The 17,637-nt window shown below is 38.9% G+C and overlaps 2 protein-coding genes across 3 annotated transcripts in view; both read right to left on the bottom strand.

Annotated features, from left to right (window-relative positions):
- Positions 1 to 10,878: 10,878 nt before the first annotated feature.
- On the bottom strand, positions 10,879 to 14,181 carry LOC149113347 (uncharacterized). The gene is made up of 3 exons (XM_089288461.1): positions 13,965 to 14,181; positions 13,392 to 13,844; positions 10,879 to 12,199 (listed from the first exon to the last, which is right to left on the bottom strand). Exons 1-3 carry the CDS (start codon positions 14,179 to 14,181, stop codon positions 11,664 to 11,666), a joined length of 1,206 nt encoding a protein of 401 aa, XP_089144587.1. The 3' UTR covers positions 10,879 to 11,663.
- Positions 14,182 to 14,816: 635 nt separating this feature from the next.
- Positions 14,817 to 17,637, bottom strand: part of LOC149113336 (uncharacterized) — a 95,125-nt gene continuing 92,304 nt past the window's right edge. For both annotated transcript variants that reach the window (XM_089288250.1, XM_089288251.1), the window contains exons 5-6: positions 17,134 to 17,298; positions 14,817 to 15,145 (exon numbers count right to left, since the gene is read on the bottom strand). In XM_089288250.1, the coding sequence (XP_089144376.1) occupies positions 14,952 to 15,145; positions 17,134 to 17,298 (359 nt within the window). In that variant the 3' untranslated portion in view covers positions 14,817 to 14,951. The remainder of the gene's footprint in view (positions 15,146 to 17,133; positions 17,299 to 17,637) is intronic.

The following is a 17,637-nucleotide window of genomic DNA, read 5'->3' as shown; positions in this document are numbered from 1 at the left end:
TCTTAAATTCTTTATCATCAGCGCCCTTGCAGTCATTCTGTCTCGACGATTTCTTTTTTCATGAAAGAAGCCTCCCCTTGAACAAATGTAGAAGCTACGCTTGCGCCGTTTTCAAGTGCAACACGTGTAGGTACGTCTTGGGAACTGCAAACTGAGCTTTGATAATACTTGTTTTAGTGAGCCGATGTTCAATAATATTGCAAAATGAGGGCGGCTTTAGAGCACATATATCTATGTAAATATTCAACTCAGTGATAACAATGGGGTGACAGGCCTACACAACTCCTAACCACGTGTAAAAGCCGCTTTGAAAGTTTTACTGGAACTAGTATATATCTTTAAGGATCTGCCCCTTTTGTATTGTACGATAGTGGGATCTTTGAACGTTTCTCTAAGCAATAATCCTGTGTTTTTGGGAGGACATTTCACCAGAGTAAAGCCGTTAGAGGTTTAGGTCTGTATGGTTTCCGTTGTAATTCGTAGAGTTTGACACCTCTGTTTTTTGCCACGTGCTAGTTTTTTTCTTTGGCTCATTTGTACTGCAAGATATGTTTTAAGCTCTCTCAATATTAGCTCTGAAGGGACAGAGTTTGAAATATTCCCTGAACATGTTGGTTACTTGCATTTTGTATCATTACGCCGGACCTGGCTGTTTGCTAAACTGTTGTAAGTTATGCTGCTTCTTATCACGGGTGTCACATTTATCTTTGTCCGGCTTCGCCAGAGATAGCTGTAGCTTTCCTTGCGGAAAGTCATAAGTCTGTCTGAGTGCCGTTCTTATGTTTGTTGCATCAATTTCATCGAGCTTTTTGTTCTTCCAGTTTGTTCGTTCTGGCACTGTAAATGTAGATGATCACGCGCAAGTCTGTGGACTGTTTGGCGTGTTGTTTATGACAGAGGGTCAACAATAGAGTTATCAATTCCCCTTTTTCCCACCCATTTTTTTTTTCCTGTTAATCCCGCCATCCTGCCCTTTTTTGCGTGGAAATCCCAATCCCCCCACTTTATAAAGACGTTTCTGAGTTAATTATTAATTTGTTAAATTGATAATTAATTTAATTATTAACACAGACACTTTTTAAAAATCAAAATCGTATAAAAGATTGCAAAAGAATTCAATGGGTAGCAGATAAATAAGCCAAATGATGATAAAGTTTCTTTCAGTAAACGGTTTACTGTTTTGTTTTCTTTTGTCCACGTATTAGAGAAAGAAAAAGATTGCTCATTACCATATTTAAGAGATGGCCCGTAAATACACTTGACAGTTTCTTTCAAAGCTTTCAGCGTCTTCACTTTCCTTGAGATCTGGCCTCAGAACTTTTCTTTCCGAAGGAAGGCATTCCTTCTCGCGCATCCTTTTCGTAATATATTGCGACGCAATTCGTAATTCGCATACTTCTAACGGTAAATCACTATCACCGCCATCCGGTGTGGTCATCTTGACCAGAACAAACCAAGCGCTCTGGAAAAGGTCGAAAGACTAGCAAAACTAGAAAGGATCATCGAGGGGCCAAGATTACAGACGGAAGCGTCGAAAATGTCGGAAATAGACAGATGTCATTGATGTCAGAGGTCAACACAAATGATCGCAATCAATAGAAATAAGACTCAAAGACCTAATACAGTCTCATGGTACTAGCGTAGTCAAGCGATAATGGATACGTTTGACAGAACCTGACAGGGTACAGAGCTTTTGCTATTCATTACTTAAAAAAGCCTGACACAGCTATACGCACGTTTCTGCCAGCTTGTGGTTTTTGCGCTGGTCAATAACAATTTATGAGGTCATGTAAGAATTGAAATCCCGTATCCCGCTCCGTTCCCCTTACGAATCCCGCATCCCAACCCTATAAAAACAAGAAATCCCGGTCCCGCTCGTAATTGTTATTCTCGCTTCCCGCCCCTGTTTTCAGCTCAAATCCCAAATATCACGGCGAAAAAAAAGCCAAATCCCGCATCCCGCCAAACCTATTGGGGACCCTCATGATATTGTGTGGTTTTGTTCAGGCAAAAGCTCTGAATTTAGAAGTTCTTCCTATGATTGTTCATCCAGACCCATGTTGTAGTCGTCATTGCTTTTATTTGCGATGATGTCAGGTTTTCTTGAGACTGTTAATAGTCCCTCTTTTGTTAGGAGGCTCGTAGACTTGTCGTTCAGGCAATACCGCGGTTTCGATCTCTCTAGATCTTAGGAATTTATATCTATATCTATATCTATATCTATATCTATATCTATATCTATATCTATATCTATATCTATATCTATATCTATATCTATATCTATATCTATATCTATATCTATATCTATATCTATATCTATATCTATATCTATATCTATATCTATATCTATATCTATATCTATATCTATATCTATATCTATATCTATATCTATATCTATATCTATATCTATATCTATATCTATATCTATATCTATATCTATATCTATATCTATATCTATATCTATATCTATATCTATATCTATATCTATATCTATATCTATATCTATATCTATATCTATATCTATATCTATATCTATATCTATATCTATATCTATATCTATATCTATATCTATATCTATATCTATATCTATATCTATATCTATATCTATATCTATATCTATATCTATATCTATATCTATATCTATATCTATATCTATATCTATATCTATATCTATATCTATATCTATATCTATATCTATATCTATATCTATATCTATATCTATATCTATATCTATATCTATATCTATATCTATATCTATATCTATATCTATATCTATATCTATATCTATATCTATATCTATATCTATATCTATATCTATATCTATATCTATATCTATATCTATATCTATATCTATATCTATATCTATATCTATATCTATATCTATATCTATATCTATATCTATCTATATATATATACTCTTGCAATTGCGCATGCTCACTAGCTCGCTAGTTTGAGCACTCTGGTAATGACTTAGATACTACCACATGTGTAGTATTTGGGGCGGCTTTTTAAGCTTAACCTCCATCCTAGCCTTCAGCACTGCACTGATGAGGCCCAGAAGGCCGAAACAGTACTGTCTGCAGTTAGTTATATATATATATAACAGTTGTTTTCACTGAAGTAATTTTATGCCTAATGTTGGTACAGGAAAATTACGATCAACAAGCACAGTTGTTAGGGAAATACTACAGGCTATGAAGTAGGCAGTACTGCGTAAGTTTGTTATCCCGCTACTAAGGAAATTATTGTTCCGCTTTGGGAATGTCCTGGAAATGTCCTTGGAGGCAGCCTGGCCGAGTGGCCATCGCGTTGGACTCGCAATCTAGCGGTCCCAGGTTCGTGTCCCGCTCTGACCACTACTTAGATTTGTTTCATTATCACGGTAGCTTCGAGCTCAAATCCTCGGCCACGCTTGTCAATAGCCAACTGGTTATGTTCAATTTGAATTATTTGTTTCCGTTATTTGCTTGGCCCCACTAGTCTTTGTGCTATAAACACTGCCGAGTGTAAATAAAGGTTACATCCACATGTCTTTCGTGATTCAAATTGAACTCCAAGACGACGAAACGTGACCATTGAAACAGCTCACAAACTCGGATGCTATCAAATTCTAGTTACATGTAAGGTTACTTCAAACCTTCGCGGGAGTCCTCCACAAAAAAATTCGTACGCGCGCTGTTTTCATGAAAACCCCCACAAACTATATATCAACAAAAAGGTTATAAAATGTAAAATTCGATAAAATTATGTTTTGTGTTGGATTTTGCTTTCCAAAGGCGGCAGAGGCCGTCAACTCCAAAATGACCGACTCACGTTTCAGCGAATTAATCGGGTATCAAATGCGATCGCTCATGCAAAATAACTGTGCAGTGTTAATCACAAAGCCTCAATCTCCAAGAACGTGTCAGCATTTTCTTTTATTTCTATTGGTTATAATCTTTTATAGATCTGTCAAGTTCGACTATCGAAAAATTCGCGTAACCTGTTAAGTTAAAGGCCGCCACGAGGAAAGTATTTGAAATAAAGGCACTCGCCAATGCGCTTTTGTTCCATCTATCAGTGAATGTTGTAACCAAATTTCGTGGAAAACCGTCAAATCTGCATACCCTATTAATTCATTTAAAGAGAAGAGATTCTCTCGAAAAACGACTGCGAGTTTTCGCCTTCTAAAGATTTATAAACATATTACGCCTTCACAGAGGAATTTTGTCAACTTGAAAGCCGCGAGCCAATGAATTTACAGAACCCCTGGCGTTCACAGTATGCAAACTTGTGCTTCGTGGACATTAATTTTCTTGACCATAAAAAAGATCGACCAATATAGCCCCGCGAAGGTTTGAAGTAACCTTAATGCTAATACGATGATAGACCAATTTCGACGTATTAAAATTCAGCCTAACACAATAGACCTCTGTACGAGGCTCTGGGGAATAAACCGCACAAACTCTGTAGTTATTCCCCAGAGCCTCGTGCTGAGGTCTATTGTTTTAGGCTGAATTTTAATATATCGAAATTGGTCCATTGCTGCACAAATATTGGCATCGAAATTTTGCTTAACTATCGTTTACGCACATGTACATGTGGCAGTGAGGTATCACTCTTGGTTACCAGCTGAAACAATCACTTTCCTATTAACAGATGGCTTGCCTCTTTGAAATAAATCAATCGTTGAACACAAAATTTAGTTATAATTTCCAAGACTTCATTGTATTGAACTTTGAAAGAGCGCATTCCTAGCCATATTTTTCTAGGCTTCTTCTTTAAATTATGACAAATATTTATCGAGGGAACAAACTTGTGAAGGCCAGTGAAAAAAGTGTTAAAACCCCTTGAAAAGCCGTTACATTCGATTTCCCAATTTTAAGTTCAATGCCATTGGTGAAAATTGCGGTCAAAAGATCTCCGATCCAGTTTAGACAAAGGGCGACTAGGTAAGGTCAATAGCAGTTTTATCCTAACTTTGTCATTGACCATTCACTGAAAAAAAAAAAATGTGGAGAAATAAAGTAAAAAAATAAATAAATAAATAAATAAAAAAAAGCAGGAAAATAAATTAATAATAATAATAATAATAATAATAACTTTATTTAAGTGTCGATGTATTTAGCACTAATGTGCTAATTTCGGACACTTTAAATAAGTAAACAAATGTTTTAAATATAACATAAACTATTAAGAATCCCAACTGGTGGGAGGCTGACAAGTTGGCTATTTACACAACGCGGCCGAGGAGTTGAACTCGGGGCTACCGAGAACAAATCCAGAGAGCGGTAGGGCGGAGGATTTGAACCAGGGACCTCCAGATTTCAAATCCAGCACCCTAAACCACTCGTCCACGCCGCCTCCGCTAATTAGAAGAGCAGAAAAATACTTCTTCTTCTGGATCACCCCATACGACTTGAACTAAGGGTGGCATCAGAAATAATATAAACTAAATTTCTTGCATCAAAACGATATGGCCATGCCACAAAAAGTTATTTAAATTTTAAAAGTACGTATCAAGATAATTTTTAGGGTGTTTTTGTTTACAATGATTTTTTTTTTGGGGGGTAGACAACTGACTTTCGTTAACAGCTCAAATGGTAGACGATTTGACAGCATCACAGTTTTTTATGAAAACTGGAATTCAGTTTAGTCCTGATTATTTTTGAAGCTTTGTTTCTGCAACTGAGATAGTACTGGGTCATGGTAGCATGCATAAATAAATTGCGATTGCAAAAACGAGAAATTCGAATCGCACTTAAGTGGAATCATAACTTGTCTTTAATAGCTGGATACTTTAAGCACTTTTACAAAAAAGGATCGACAAGTTTTGATTCTAATTAACACGCGAACACAAATTATGTTCAGATTTCTCAATTTTCAGTCTTTGCGATCGGCCATTTTGGAAACCATCAGGGGGAAATTGTTTTATGTCGGTTTTGTCGAATTGAAAGCTCGTTGAGCTCAAAAAACCTATATCGCATTTCATATCCGTGTAAGGCCTACTTCAGCCGCCATATTTTAATTTTGCTCTATTTTTGCCTTCATTTGCTCTTTATATCTCATTCATATAAAAAGTCAATTTCGAGAGAAAATCCGATACTTCTCATTGAGAAATTTCCGTCTCTTACAAGAGGTAACAAATATACTGATTTTTCTTGGAAAGTTTTAGTATTTTGTCATACTGTCGCTTACAGTATGACAAGGTTGTCGCAACCAGAGGATCGACTGTATTTATTGAATTAAAAACATCAGACTCCTGTATTACCGTTGTCCGATTTTCGAGTCGTACGGGTGATTATACAGACCACATTTGATTCCAGTCAGTCCCCTTACCATTACTTATATCAGTACTGATAGTTAGAAAGATGCAAATAATTAAAGGCCTATGCAAAAAGCTGGCTAGGTTATTACAAAATACACCCGTGTCCTCAAGAGAAAAATAAATCCGAACATTTAACGATTGATAATGTGATAGGGATTAAAAGTAGTGATGAGTGTGAGGAGGATGTTAAGAGCCACTGCCTGTAAATATGTAGAATCCGACGACAGGTCGGAAAATTCCGATTTTATTTTATTGCGTCAAAAAGACCCTGTTGGTGAAGTATTTTCAGAAATATACTTTCAAAGCTCCAGGACTTCACATTTTTGTGAAATCTAGGAAAGTTTGAAATACCACTCAATCAACCAAGATGGCCGATGGAATTTATGCAAAATTACACATTTACAACAGGCCAGTACAGAAAGAAGGGAACTTGCCTGGATTTCATATTCACACAGTTTGTATTTTACACTCTGATCCTTCCTCTAGGCTAAAAGTCATCTTGAACTAAATATGTTCTGTCTACCTCTTGGCCGTTTGAAAAATACAACTATCGCAGTTTAATTTACATGTAAAATTTGAACTGATTTTAGAGGGTCATAACTCTTCTAGTATACGATTCTGTCATCAAATAAAAGGTTTTGAAGGAAGAGCTATGCTATAGGTATGCCATATCTAAATGGCTACTTTGGCCCGTGAAAATTAAGCGCGCTAGACGAAAAACTCTAAAGGGTATTTTGCCCAAATGCGCCTTTTTGGGACGAGTGAGCAAGAACTTCAATTTCGCAGTCATCTTTATGAACATAATTCGACATGTTTCATAACACAAATTATTCGTAGACGTCGTGTCTTGTAGACTTAAGCAATACTTCAAATAATACCTCAGTATAAGCCTTGGTTCTAGATGACACAGTCCTGTGGAAATCAGCCGCCCAAGCAGACGATTTTGGCAAAATGTAGGCCCTCGAGGTGGAACGGTAGTCCTGCGTTCAAAACTTGAGCACCATTGGCGAATAAATGGAGAAAAGGCATCGCTACTTCTTCCTTGGTTTTAGAAGTTCTCTCTTTTTACTTTAAAAAAGGGGAACCAATCCTTACTGCAAAGATTAATAGAACGTTTGCTTTAAAGGAAACGCAAGTGTTTATGTGACGTTTGAGTACACAACATGAATATGCAAATAGTTCTCCTTGTCACGGTGTCACGCCATGCAATTGACCGCGACAACATATAATAATAATTTAATAATAATAATTTACTACTTTATATAGCGCATATTTTCATATTCTGATCAATAGCACATATTTTAGAGAAAATTAAAAATTACATTACCATGAAAATAAAATAAAGTTATAAATTATAAAAACACTTCTTAAAAAGATAAGTTTTAAGTCGAGATTTAAAACTGTTAAGTGATGTTGCTTGCCGAAGCTCCACAGGTAGGCCATTCCAGAGTTTCGGAGCTGCTACTGAAAATGATCTAACTCCCAATGTTGACAGCATCTTTCCCTTGGGATGGTCCAATAAGGGCTTACCAGTAGACCTAAGATTATATAATGAATTCGATTTTATACTAATTAGATCGCTAAGACAAGTTGGCGCTAGGCCATAAATACATTTAAAAGTCAAAAGTAACATCTTATAAGCAATACGCAAAGAAACCGGCAGCTAGTGCAACTCGTAAAGCGCCGGTGTAATGTGAGAAAACTTTCCGATGTCAAGAATAAGTCTTGCTGCTGCATTTTGTATACGCTGTAATTTAGCGATCTGCGCCTTTGGTAAGCCAAACAATGAACCATTACAATAGTCAATACGGCTGGTTATAAAAGCGTGAACTAAAGTAATTAAAGAATCCCTCGATAGGTATTTCTTAATACGTCTCAAATTATGCAAATGATAAAATGCCGCATTACAAGCCTTGTTAATATGATCAGTCATGCTTAAGTTGCTGTCTAACCACGATCCAAGGTTTTTGACACATGGGCTTGGACAGATACGATTATTGCCCACGGTAATGGAACACGAATCTAGTTTATCAAGCCGCTGTCGTGTGCCGACCAACAAAAACTCGGTTTTGTCATCATTGATCATCAACCGATCTTGAATCGTCCATTTCCTCACCGCGTCAATGCACTTTTCCATAGCTTGTATAGCATCAGCTTGAGCAGTGTTACCAAGTGGTTTGAAACTCAGATACAACTGTGTATCATCCGCGAAACAATGAGCATCAGGTAGATAATCCTCCACGATCTTAAACAGCTTGGACACATATATTATGAATAACAGAGGCCCTAAGCATGAGCCTTGAGGTACTCCGCAGTTCAAGTCAAAAGGACGAGAAAGAACCCCATGTACAGAAACGCGCTGACTTCTATCAGACAAGTACGATCTAAACCAATTCAGAGCAGTCCCGCGTATGCCAACCCCGTCAGATAGCCTCTCTAAAAGTATTTGATGATCAACGGTGTCAAAGGCATATCTAACAACACTGGCTGACCACATTTGAACTTTTCCCTCTACATTGTCTTAGACAAAGATACGTAGGGAAAATAGCCAAAAAGAAAGTAGCGAACGTTTCTCGGTTTTATTTGTTAAATTTATGGCGATTTTGGATTGTGAAACTCCCGTTCATGACTTTATGAGTCTTTATGGCCCGTCACTAGAGTCACGTCGTCTTCTCACATAGATTTCTACAGGACTTAGCCATCTATAACCAAGGCCATTGCTTAGATATGATTTAAATTATTGCTTACATGTGTGATACACAATGTCAAATAACAATTTTTGGGATAAAACATGTCGAATTATGTTCATAAAGATGACTGCGAAATTGAAGTTCTTGCTCGCTCATCCAAAAAAGGCGCAATTGGACAAAATACCATTTAGAGTTTTTCGTCTAGCGCGCTTAATTTTCACGGGCCAAAGTAGCCATTTAGGGCCCGTTTACATGGAAAGAGGGTGCCTCGGGGGGATAGGGGCACCTTACCTAGTAGGGTTGAAGATACCGCGGTTCTACATGCAAGCTAGGGGCACCCTCCCCGCTAGGGCCAAGAGCTAATTTGAAGAGATGGTCGCTAAGTTTAGTCAACAGACAAAATGGCGGATCACAGACAAATTTCGGCGGCAAACGCAATTCTTGTCACTCTCTCATCTTTGGCCGCTGCTTTTCAGTTGTGTGGATTGATTTTAACATATTTGATTCTTGAAAAACGTCGTCTTCAAATGGTTGGCTTTCAAATCGCTAACCAGTATGATATTGCCGTGGCCCGACTTCGAAACGCTCCGAGACAAGCCTGCCGCCGAGGAAGAATTTGGCGAAAACCTGGGCGAACAGAGCAGTGGTGGCTCAATCTATTCAATGGAATTTTACCAGAATCGGAGTGGAAAAAGAATTTTCGAATGGATCGTGGCGTTTTTATGACACTGGCCGACGAATTGGCTCCATATCTTCGACCTGGCAGAAGCCCACGTGGCCTTGATGTGCTTTCAGTCGAAAAGCAAATTGCTGTTACGTTATATTTCTTGAAAGACCAAGGATCACTCTTGATGACAGGCAATACTTTTGGCATTTCAGTAAGCACGGTTTCCGTGGTTATTCGGAAGGTATGTGAGACTATTACTCAAGTAATGGGACCTAATTACATCAAACTCCCCACTAACACCAGAGAAATGGCACATCTTCTCAGAGGAATGGAAAACAAATACGGATTTCCACAGGCGTTCGGTTGCGTTGATGGAACACATATCGCTATTATGCAGCCAACGGAAAACCCCCATGATTATTTTAGTTATAAACAAAAATACACCCTTAATGCACAAGCCGTTTGTGATTGGAGAGGAATGTTTATTGACGTTGAAGTGAAATGGCCAGGGAGTGTGCACGATGGTAGGGTGTTTGGGAATTCACTAATTAACAGGTTGCTACGAGAAGAAAAGTTACCCATGATATACAAAGAGCTTCTTCCTGGCCATGACAAAATTCCTGTTACACTTCTTGGAGACCCAGCATACCCATTATTACCATACTGCATGAAAGAATTTGCTAGTCCCCGTACCAATGAGGAAGTCATTTTCAATAACATGCTGAGAAGTGCAAGAAACCCCATAGGATGTGCATTTGGGCGTCTGAAAGCAAGATGGCAGATTCTTAATAAAAGAATTGACTTAGGGTTGACATTTGTTCCAAAACATAGTATATGCCTGTTTTGTGCTCCATAACTTTTGTGAAAAGCATGGTGCCCAGTTGGAGGATGAGGCAGTAGCACGGCAGCTTGCAAATGAGAGGATGCAGCCCAATATTGCTCCTGACAGGCTTTATTCATTCAACACTGCTGAGGGAACAAGCACCAGGGACATTATTACTCTTTTTTATAGAGAGCACATTCCTCATTGATTACTAGCTTCTTTCTCCCTTCCGAGTTCCTAATTGGAATGTAATGTAATGCTATTAGGGAGGGGGATTTTTTTTGGGGGGGGGGGAGGGGGGGGGGCTTTGCCAGGTATCAGGCCATATCGTAAATGCAGCAATTTTGAGAACTGATGCATTTCAATGCTTAAAAGCAGTAACAGATTTGGGTTTCAATTTTTCATATACTCAATTTTACTTCCTTCATTGTTCTTTCATTCAATTTCAGCTCTGTTATTGCTCAATTATTAAATTTCAGTTCAATCAATTCAATTAGTTATTAATATTATGTTGTTTGATAATAATATAAATAATTTGTGATTGTCAAAAGTACAATACATTATTAAGGCGCTGTTACACGGTGCAATGTTTTCTATGAATTTGGTTCTACTTTCCCAATGCATTGCAGCAACTCGTCTTGGGCATTACAGAGCATGTTATGCACTGCAATGGTTTGTGCAACTTGTCTCCCAATGCCATTGCAAGACAAGTTTCAGAAAACATTGCCCCTTGTAATAGTGCCTTTAATCTCTGTGTTTCATCATGTATCTGACATAATTATGTTGATATATATTTTCAACAACTGGAACGTACTGTATACAAGATATTTGTGATAGTCAAAATTAAAATATATTATCAATCTCTGTGTGTCATCATGTATCTCACAATCTAAAACTTAATAAAATTATGCTGATACATCTTCAACTGGAACAATAAAATAATTGATTATCAAAATTTAAAAATATTATTAATCTGTGTGTTGTCATGTATCTCACAATCTATTACAACTTGAGCTGCATAATTATGCTGATTGCATACATTCGTAATTGGAACATATAATGATTGTGACAGGGTTTTGCCTTTCACTGAATAATTTGCTTCACAGTGGATAGGAAACCATTGTCAAACACTCTAGTAAACTCAACAAAAAAAAGTCATATGGTACAGAGTTTTCCTCATGATCTGCTGTTGTACATACTGCCATCATCCCCAAAGTCATACAAGGTCTGATTAGCTGCGCTTACAGCCCCATGAGTGGTTGGTAGTGATGACTGATTTCTGGTACTAGTGCTACTGGTGAATTGATGGTTATGTTGCACATAACCACTGTAATGGCCAGGATACATATTTGGCTGGGCTTGTGTTACTGGAAATGCAGGTCCTGGATGGTGAGGAGCAGGAGCTTGATTCTGGGATAAAGCCATAGCTAACATCTGCATCCCAGCCGCAATGCCTTCCCCCAGAGAAGTAAGACATGTTGTCATCTTGGTAATAGAATCCTCTAGAGTTTTGTTTGATTTTTCGAACATTTCCATCATGCTCTTTTTCATTATAACATCTTCTTTTGCACTATTCATAAGGACTTGGTCCCTTTGTGCTTGTGAAAGTCTTTTTTCCATGTGTTTCCGTTTATTATCAACAAGTTTGGGGATCATTGATTGCGGTATTACATTCTTCCCATGCTCAGGCTCATTGTCATTTGATGTGGGGTCTGAAGGTGAAAACTGTAGTGTCAATAGATTATACAAATGATGTAACTAGAACAGTGAGCCATCATGGGTGCACTTTACTTTTCCAAGTAACCATAGTATGAAAACAGTTAGTTTCAATTGGGCCAATAAAATTTCAAGCACACGGGCTGAAAATTTCTGTCGCAAAATGGCTGAAAAGTTGGGAAATTTGCAGCCTGTAGGCTTGATGGCTTGATTGAAACTATACCAGTTTTGATAGTAATATAAATATTTGAATAGATGTGCAAAAGAGGCCTGGACGCGGGGGGGGGGGGGGGGGGGTTAAGGGGTTAAAAGTGCGGACTGTGGTATCTCCACATTCCACACATAAAAGCCAGAAAAATCTGATCTGCTAGTGTCCAATCCAGCAACTTTGCTCTTCAAAATACAGTGATGAAATTGTTAGGCTTCTGGTATAAAGACTCAAATAGTCATGATAGAGCGGATTTCAGATGAGTGTCAGAAATAAAAGTCAGGCTTGTGTTTTGTCAGCGTTTCTATTGGTTGAGAGCAGACTGTTTTGCATTTCAGCCAATCAAATTGTGAACTATCAAACCATGCAATGTTCTCCGTCATGACTAAACAACTAAAGGCTGGTTCTCACTGGAACGCAATTACAAGCGCAACATTCAAGCGCAAGACAAGTGTGAATCAAAGCGACGCAAGTGCAAGTGCAAGTGCAACGTCTTGATTTCCTTGCGCTTCCATCTGCTCTTGCATTCTAGTGTGAACCACATAAAGGAAAATGTATGAGTTCAATATCCTTGTGCTTGCGTTGCAGTGAGAATTAACCAGCCTTCACTTTGCCTCATGATTGGTTTGTTGTTGAATTACTTCTGCTCCTGATAGGCTAGTGGTTGTGGTTTTGTACTTGCGTTTAGTTTTCGACACTCATCTGAAATCCGCTCTATCTACTATGAGCAGAGTTTAGAACTGCCTGGAAATCATAAGATGATAAGGGAGGGGATAGGGTGTCTTGATAAGATATGGCATGCATGAACAAGCAGAAGTAAGATCCTCAGAGACCTATTTGGACAGGACTCTCATTTGACTTGCATCAGATATTGCAGGAGAGCAACGTCTATAATTACACCACTACCCCAAATCTGAAAAGGAGATTCAAAGTTTGTGTGTTTTGCAACATATTACACAGTATTTATTTTAAAAGCTTACCATCATGGTGACTGGTGTTGGGGGTAGAGCTACGGCTTTGTGTATCAGAGGACTCGTTTAAGCTATCGCTTTCATTTGGGCCAAGTGAATCACCGTCGATTCCAAACGATAACGCAGTCGTGGCTGGTGATCCTCCCCAAATGTCTGTCAAAAAATCGTAATGCTCTTTCACAATGCGCCCGCTCCCGCTTCGTGAGCCTTTGTTAACGGCGTTGCGATAATCTTGCCTTAAAGCCTTGGTCTTTTCCTTGATTCTGGAACACCCACTCTTTATTAGCGCCTTTTCTGCCTCACTTTCCGAAATGTATTTGTTGTCCTCTTCCTTGTTCATATTCTTGAGCTCTTTTTCTGGGAGAGTGACTTCCTCCGGACCAAAATCTAAAGGATAATGACGAGCCATGCATTTTCGCACCACAGCATACAAAGTAGCAAGATCTGCTTCAAAATCAATTCCTTTGAAGTCACAATTTGTCTTACAATCGTTTATGTACTTCAGAAGATCTTCCACATTATCTTCCGTCTATGCAAACTTCTTAACATTCTTGCTTATTGCCTGCTTTTGCATTTTTTTACGTTTCTTGGTCGAAGCTTCATTTGAACACGTGCTAGTCTTCGCGGCTTCTTCTTCTTCACAGGCGAACGCTTGCTCTCCATGTCTGTCTTTGCCGCTTTCCAGTTGGTCGTTGAATTCTAACTGCTCCTCGTTTTGATCTTCCTCCTCGTATTCTAAGCTTTTCTGCAGCTGATAGCGGCGAAATAATTCACCTTTAGAAATGTTGTTCGTAGCCATGTTGAATTCTTACTGAGATTTCGCGCCTTTTACTTGGTGGTCAGCGGCCTTATCATAACAAGACATAGCCCTAACCCCCCGAGCCAGCCCTACCGTTCCGTTCTTCATGGGCTTATGTCAACAAAAGTCAACCCTAGCCCCTAGGGGCACCCTACCCCCTAGGGCCACCCTATCTTGCATGTAGAACGAACCGCATCAAACAAAAGAGAAGGGAAACCCTACTACATATGGTGACCCTATCCCCCCGAGGCACCCTCCTCCATGTAAACGGCTCCTTAGATATGATATACCTATAGCATAGCTCTTCCTTTAGAACCTTTTATTTGTTGAGAGATTCGTATACCAGAAGTGTTATGACCCTCTAAAATCATTTGAAATTTTACATGTAAATTAAACTGCGATAGTTGTATTTTTCAAACGGCCAAGAAGTAGTAGTTTCAAGACACATTAACACGGGTAAGGCACATTAACACTGATATATGTTCAGTTTTCAATTAGACTAGCTGCATCTTGTGACACTTTTGGATCCAGTTTTCTGTAACATTCTCGGCATCTTTTTCTTGCCCTAACCTTTCCACAATGCAATCCCAATGCAAGACCAATCAAAGCAAAGCTCATCAAACAAACAGTCAAACTGCTTTTAAAACCCCTTTTATTGTCGTACTACTTCTACAATTAGTTCTTCTTGCATGTGTTCAGTTAACATTAACCCAAGTATCTACTAAACTACAACTGAAACCGTTTTGCATGTCCAGGAAAGGAATCTGCATTCATTTTCGGCCGTTCAGTTGATGTCCAACAGCAACATTCCCTGAGTTGGTTCCTTGTTGGCCAACATTGCCAGCGGTGGCCCCAAACGTCATCTGACGTTTGTAATACGGGATATATGGCTCCGGGATTTCTGGGATGTATGGCTCCGGGATTTCTGGGATGTATGGTTCCGGAAGGTAAAGTGAGCGTGCCTCTGTTAAATGAAAAGCCATTTATTACAATCAGGAGCCATAATTGGGGCCGGAGACCGTAAGCGCGCGCCATTTTTATTATCGGGGTTGTCCCCATGATATGGGACAATAATTCTATTTTTAGAACAAATTGCGCCATCGCCTGCGGTACACGCGCGTACATGCTGCGAGGATATTTGCGGATGTCGCGCGGGGGAAATGGCGTCCGAAATTCCCGACATTTTTCATGTTTTTGGCCCAAAACTCATCGCGTTTACGTCTGCTGGAATTTTGCATAAGTATTTTCGTCGTAAGCTGCTCCAGTTTGAGTGAAGTAAGACAGTGTCGAATTTAGGTATGTTCCGCTTTAAGCTTAGATATATATCGCTGACCAAGTTGTGTTCCGACGGATGCCTCTTTTACATGAGCTGTACATTACCCCACTTTAAATTTCACATATGTTGAAGATTAACAGCTTTTCCATTACACAGCAAAAAACTAGCTAGGATATATTTAGATATAGCAGAGCTTCAGGACTTCATAGTCTCCTAGCTCCTCTTGCCACTCGCTTGCGAGGAATTTGCCAGTCTATCGCAAGCGAAAAGTAAAACAAAATTTGCTAGTTCGAGTTTCGCCTGAATTGTAAGCAACGCTTGATGTTTCATCAAGGCCCAATAACTTTACGTCCGTAGATACTGCTCAGTTTTATTCGTGTAAAAATCCAGTAAATTCTCTGTTGTCGATGAGCGAGAGCGCCCGCCAATGCGTGTTTTGTACATTCAGTAAACATGACAAATTGTACTTTCGCCGCACTTTCGTGTGAAAACGTACATCGAACTCAAACAATAACTCTATAGATTTTAAATATGTTTAAGATTGATAAATGTTTGAGAACATATTAAAAGCTAAGCTGAAAATATGCGAATAAAGCAGAAATAATCAGCAAGGTATGAGATGTACGATGACGCTTTCTTTAATCAACTTCAAATAACGATTTCGATTTTGTTGATCGAGTTATCAAAACTCCTTGTCTATTTTCATTTTCGCAGTGTAAAACTTCACTATGCTTATGTTGAAGAGACACACATGATGTTAGTAGCCTTTTTGCGTTCGTGAAATTTGTTGCAGCATCTCAGCACAAACGATAACGAAAGAAATCTTTGTCAAGATTTGTTGACAACTGAAAACACCGACTCGGACTTGAAAGTGCAAGAGCTGCACTATGCAAATGAGCTAATTGTACGCGTCAGACTTTCCTTTCAAAAACTTTTGCAAACTCACCAAACAAGCAGAAACAATAAGAAACCATCAAAACAGGTTTTGGTTATGATTAACCATTGTCTGAGAAACTCACAAATTAACTCGATACCAGAGTAGAGAGTTTTCTTGCTATATTCTTAAGTCATAACAAACGAAAAAGCATACGCGTAAGCTTACAACTAGCGCGAGCAGATCTTATTATCCATTCCCAGCGGGAGATTGAAGTCTTGTTTTCGACCCTGCAAAACCCACCTTTTCTGTTAGCTCAGAGCATAAAACTACATATAAGCGCCCTGCTTCGTATTCCCTGCTTTATTCCGTGCCTTCGCTGAGTAAAATACGCAAGATAATCTCTCAAGGTCTCTCAACTCTCACCATTTGATCACGCAACGTGACAACATCCACGCAAGAGCCCCCGACATGTGCGTGGATCCGCGCGGATATATGACGTCAGGATGGCGCAATTTGTTCTAACACTAGAAAAATTGTCCCATATCATAGGTGCGCGCGGATCCCAAGACTTACGGTCTCCGTCCCCGATTATGGCTCCTGTTACAATTGAACAATAGCCCGTAGTTTTCTATAAACATAGGCGGCTTTTTGTATTTCGCGTACTAAGCAGACAAAACAAGAAGATTAATCATGAACATGAAAACAGATCACAAACACTTTATGTGCACAGGAATAGTGGCGAAATAGCTTGACGAAAACTTATTGATTATACTGGTATTTACAAGTTTCAGTACCCCACCTAGTTCTCGTCGGCCGTTCCATTGATGTCCCACAGCAACATTCCCTGAGTTGGTTCCCTGTTGGCCAACATTGCCACCGGTGGCCCCAAACGTCATCTGACGTTTGCCAATATACGGGATATAAGGGGTGTATGGAAGGTACTGTGGGTCGTTCAGTCGTGTTTCTATGAAAAGGACATAATATAATTCACTAAAACCCGTAGTTCTCCTTATTATCGATAGGTTTATATACTACGCTTCTAAGATCGGGAAAAATGATTTTGTACGGACTTAGCAAGAAAGATATATGAAGAATTTTTTTTCCTTTTTTCCCTTGTTCGTTGAACAAAACCAACTAAACGCTAATAAAGGTAAAAGTTGACTCATTTTTTCTGTTCGAGTGTCGAAAGGATGTTTTGTGAAAAAATGAGACAGAACTCTCCAGATATGTTTGGAACTGACAAGACGCAAAGAAACCGTTCCTGATTAAATGGAAAATTCTCAAGAAATGTAATCCTTACAGC

Source organism: Orbicella faveolata, unplaced genomic scaffold, assembly GCF_042242905.1.
Source record: "Orbicella faveolata isolate gen_17 unplaced genomic scaffold, um_ofav_v1 contig_15, whole genome shotgun sequence".
In the NCBI taxonomy this organism is placed as follows: domain Eukaryota; kingdom Metazoa; phylum Cnidaria; class Anthozoa; order Scleractinia; family Merulinidae; genus Orbicella; species Orbicella faveolata.
This window is presented reverse-complemented; position numbering and strand designations above follow the sequence as displayed.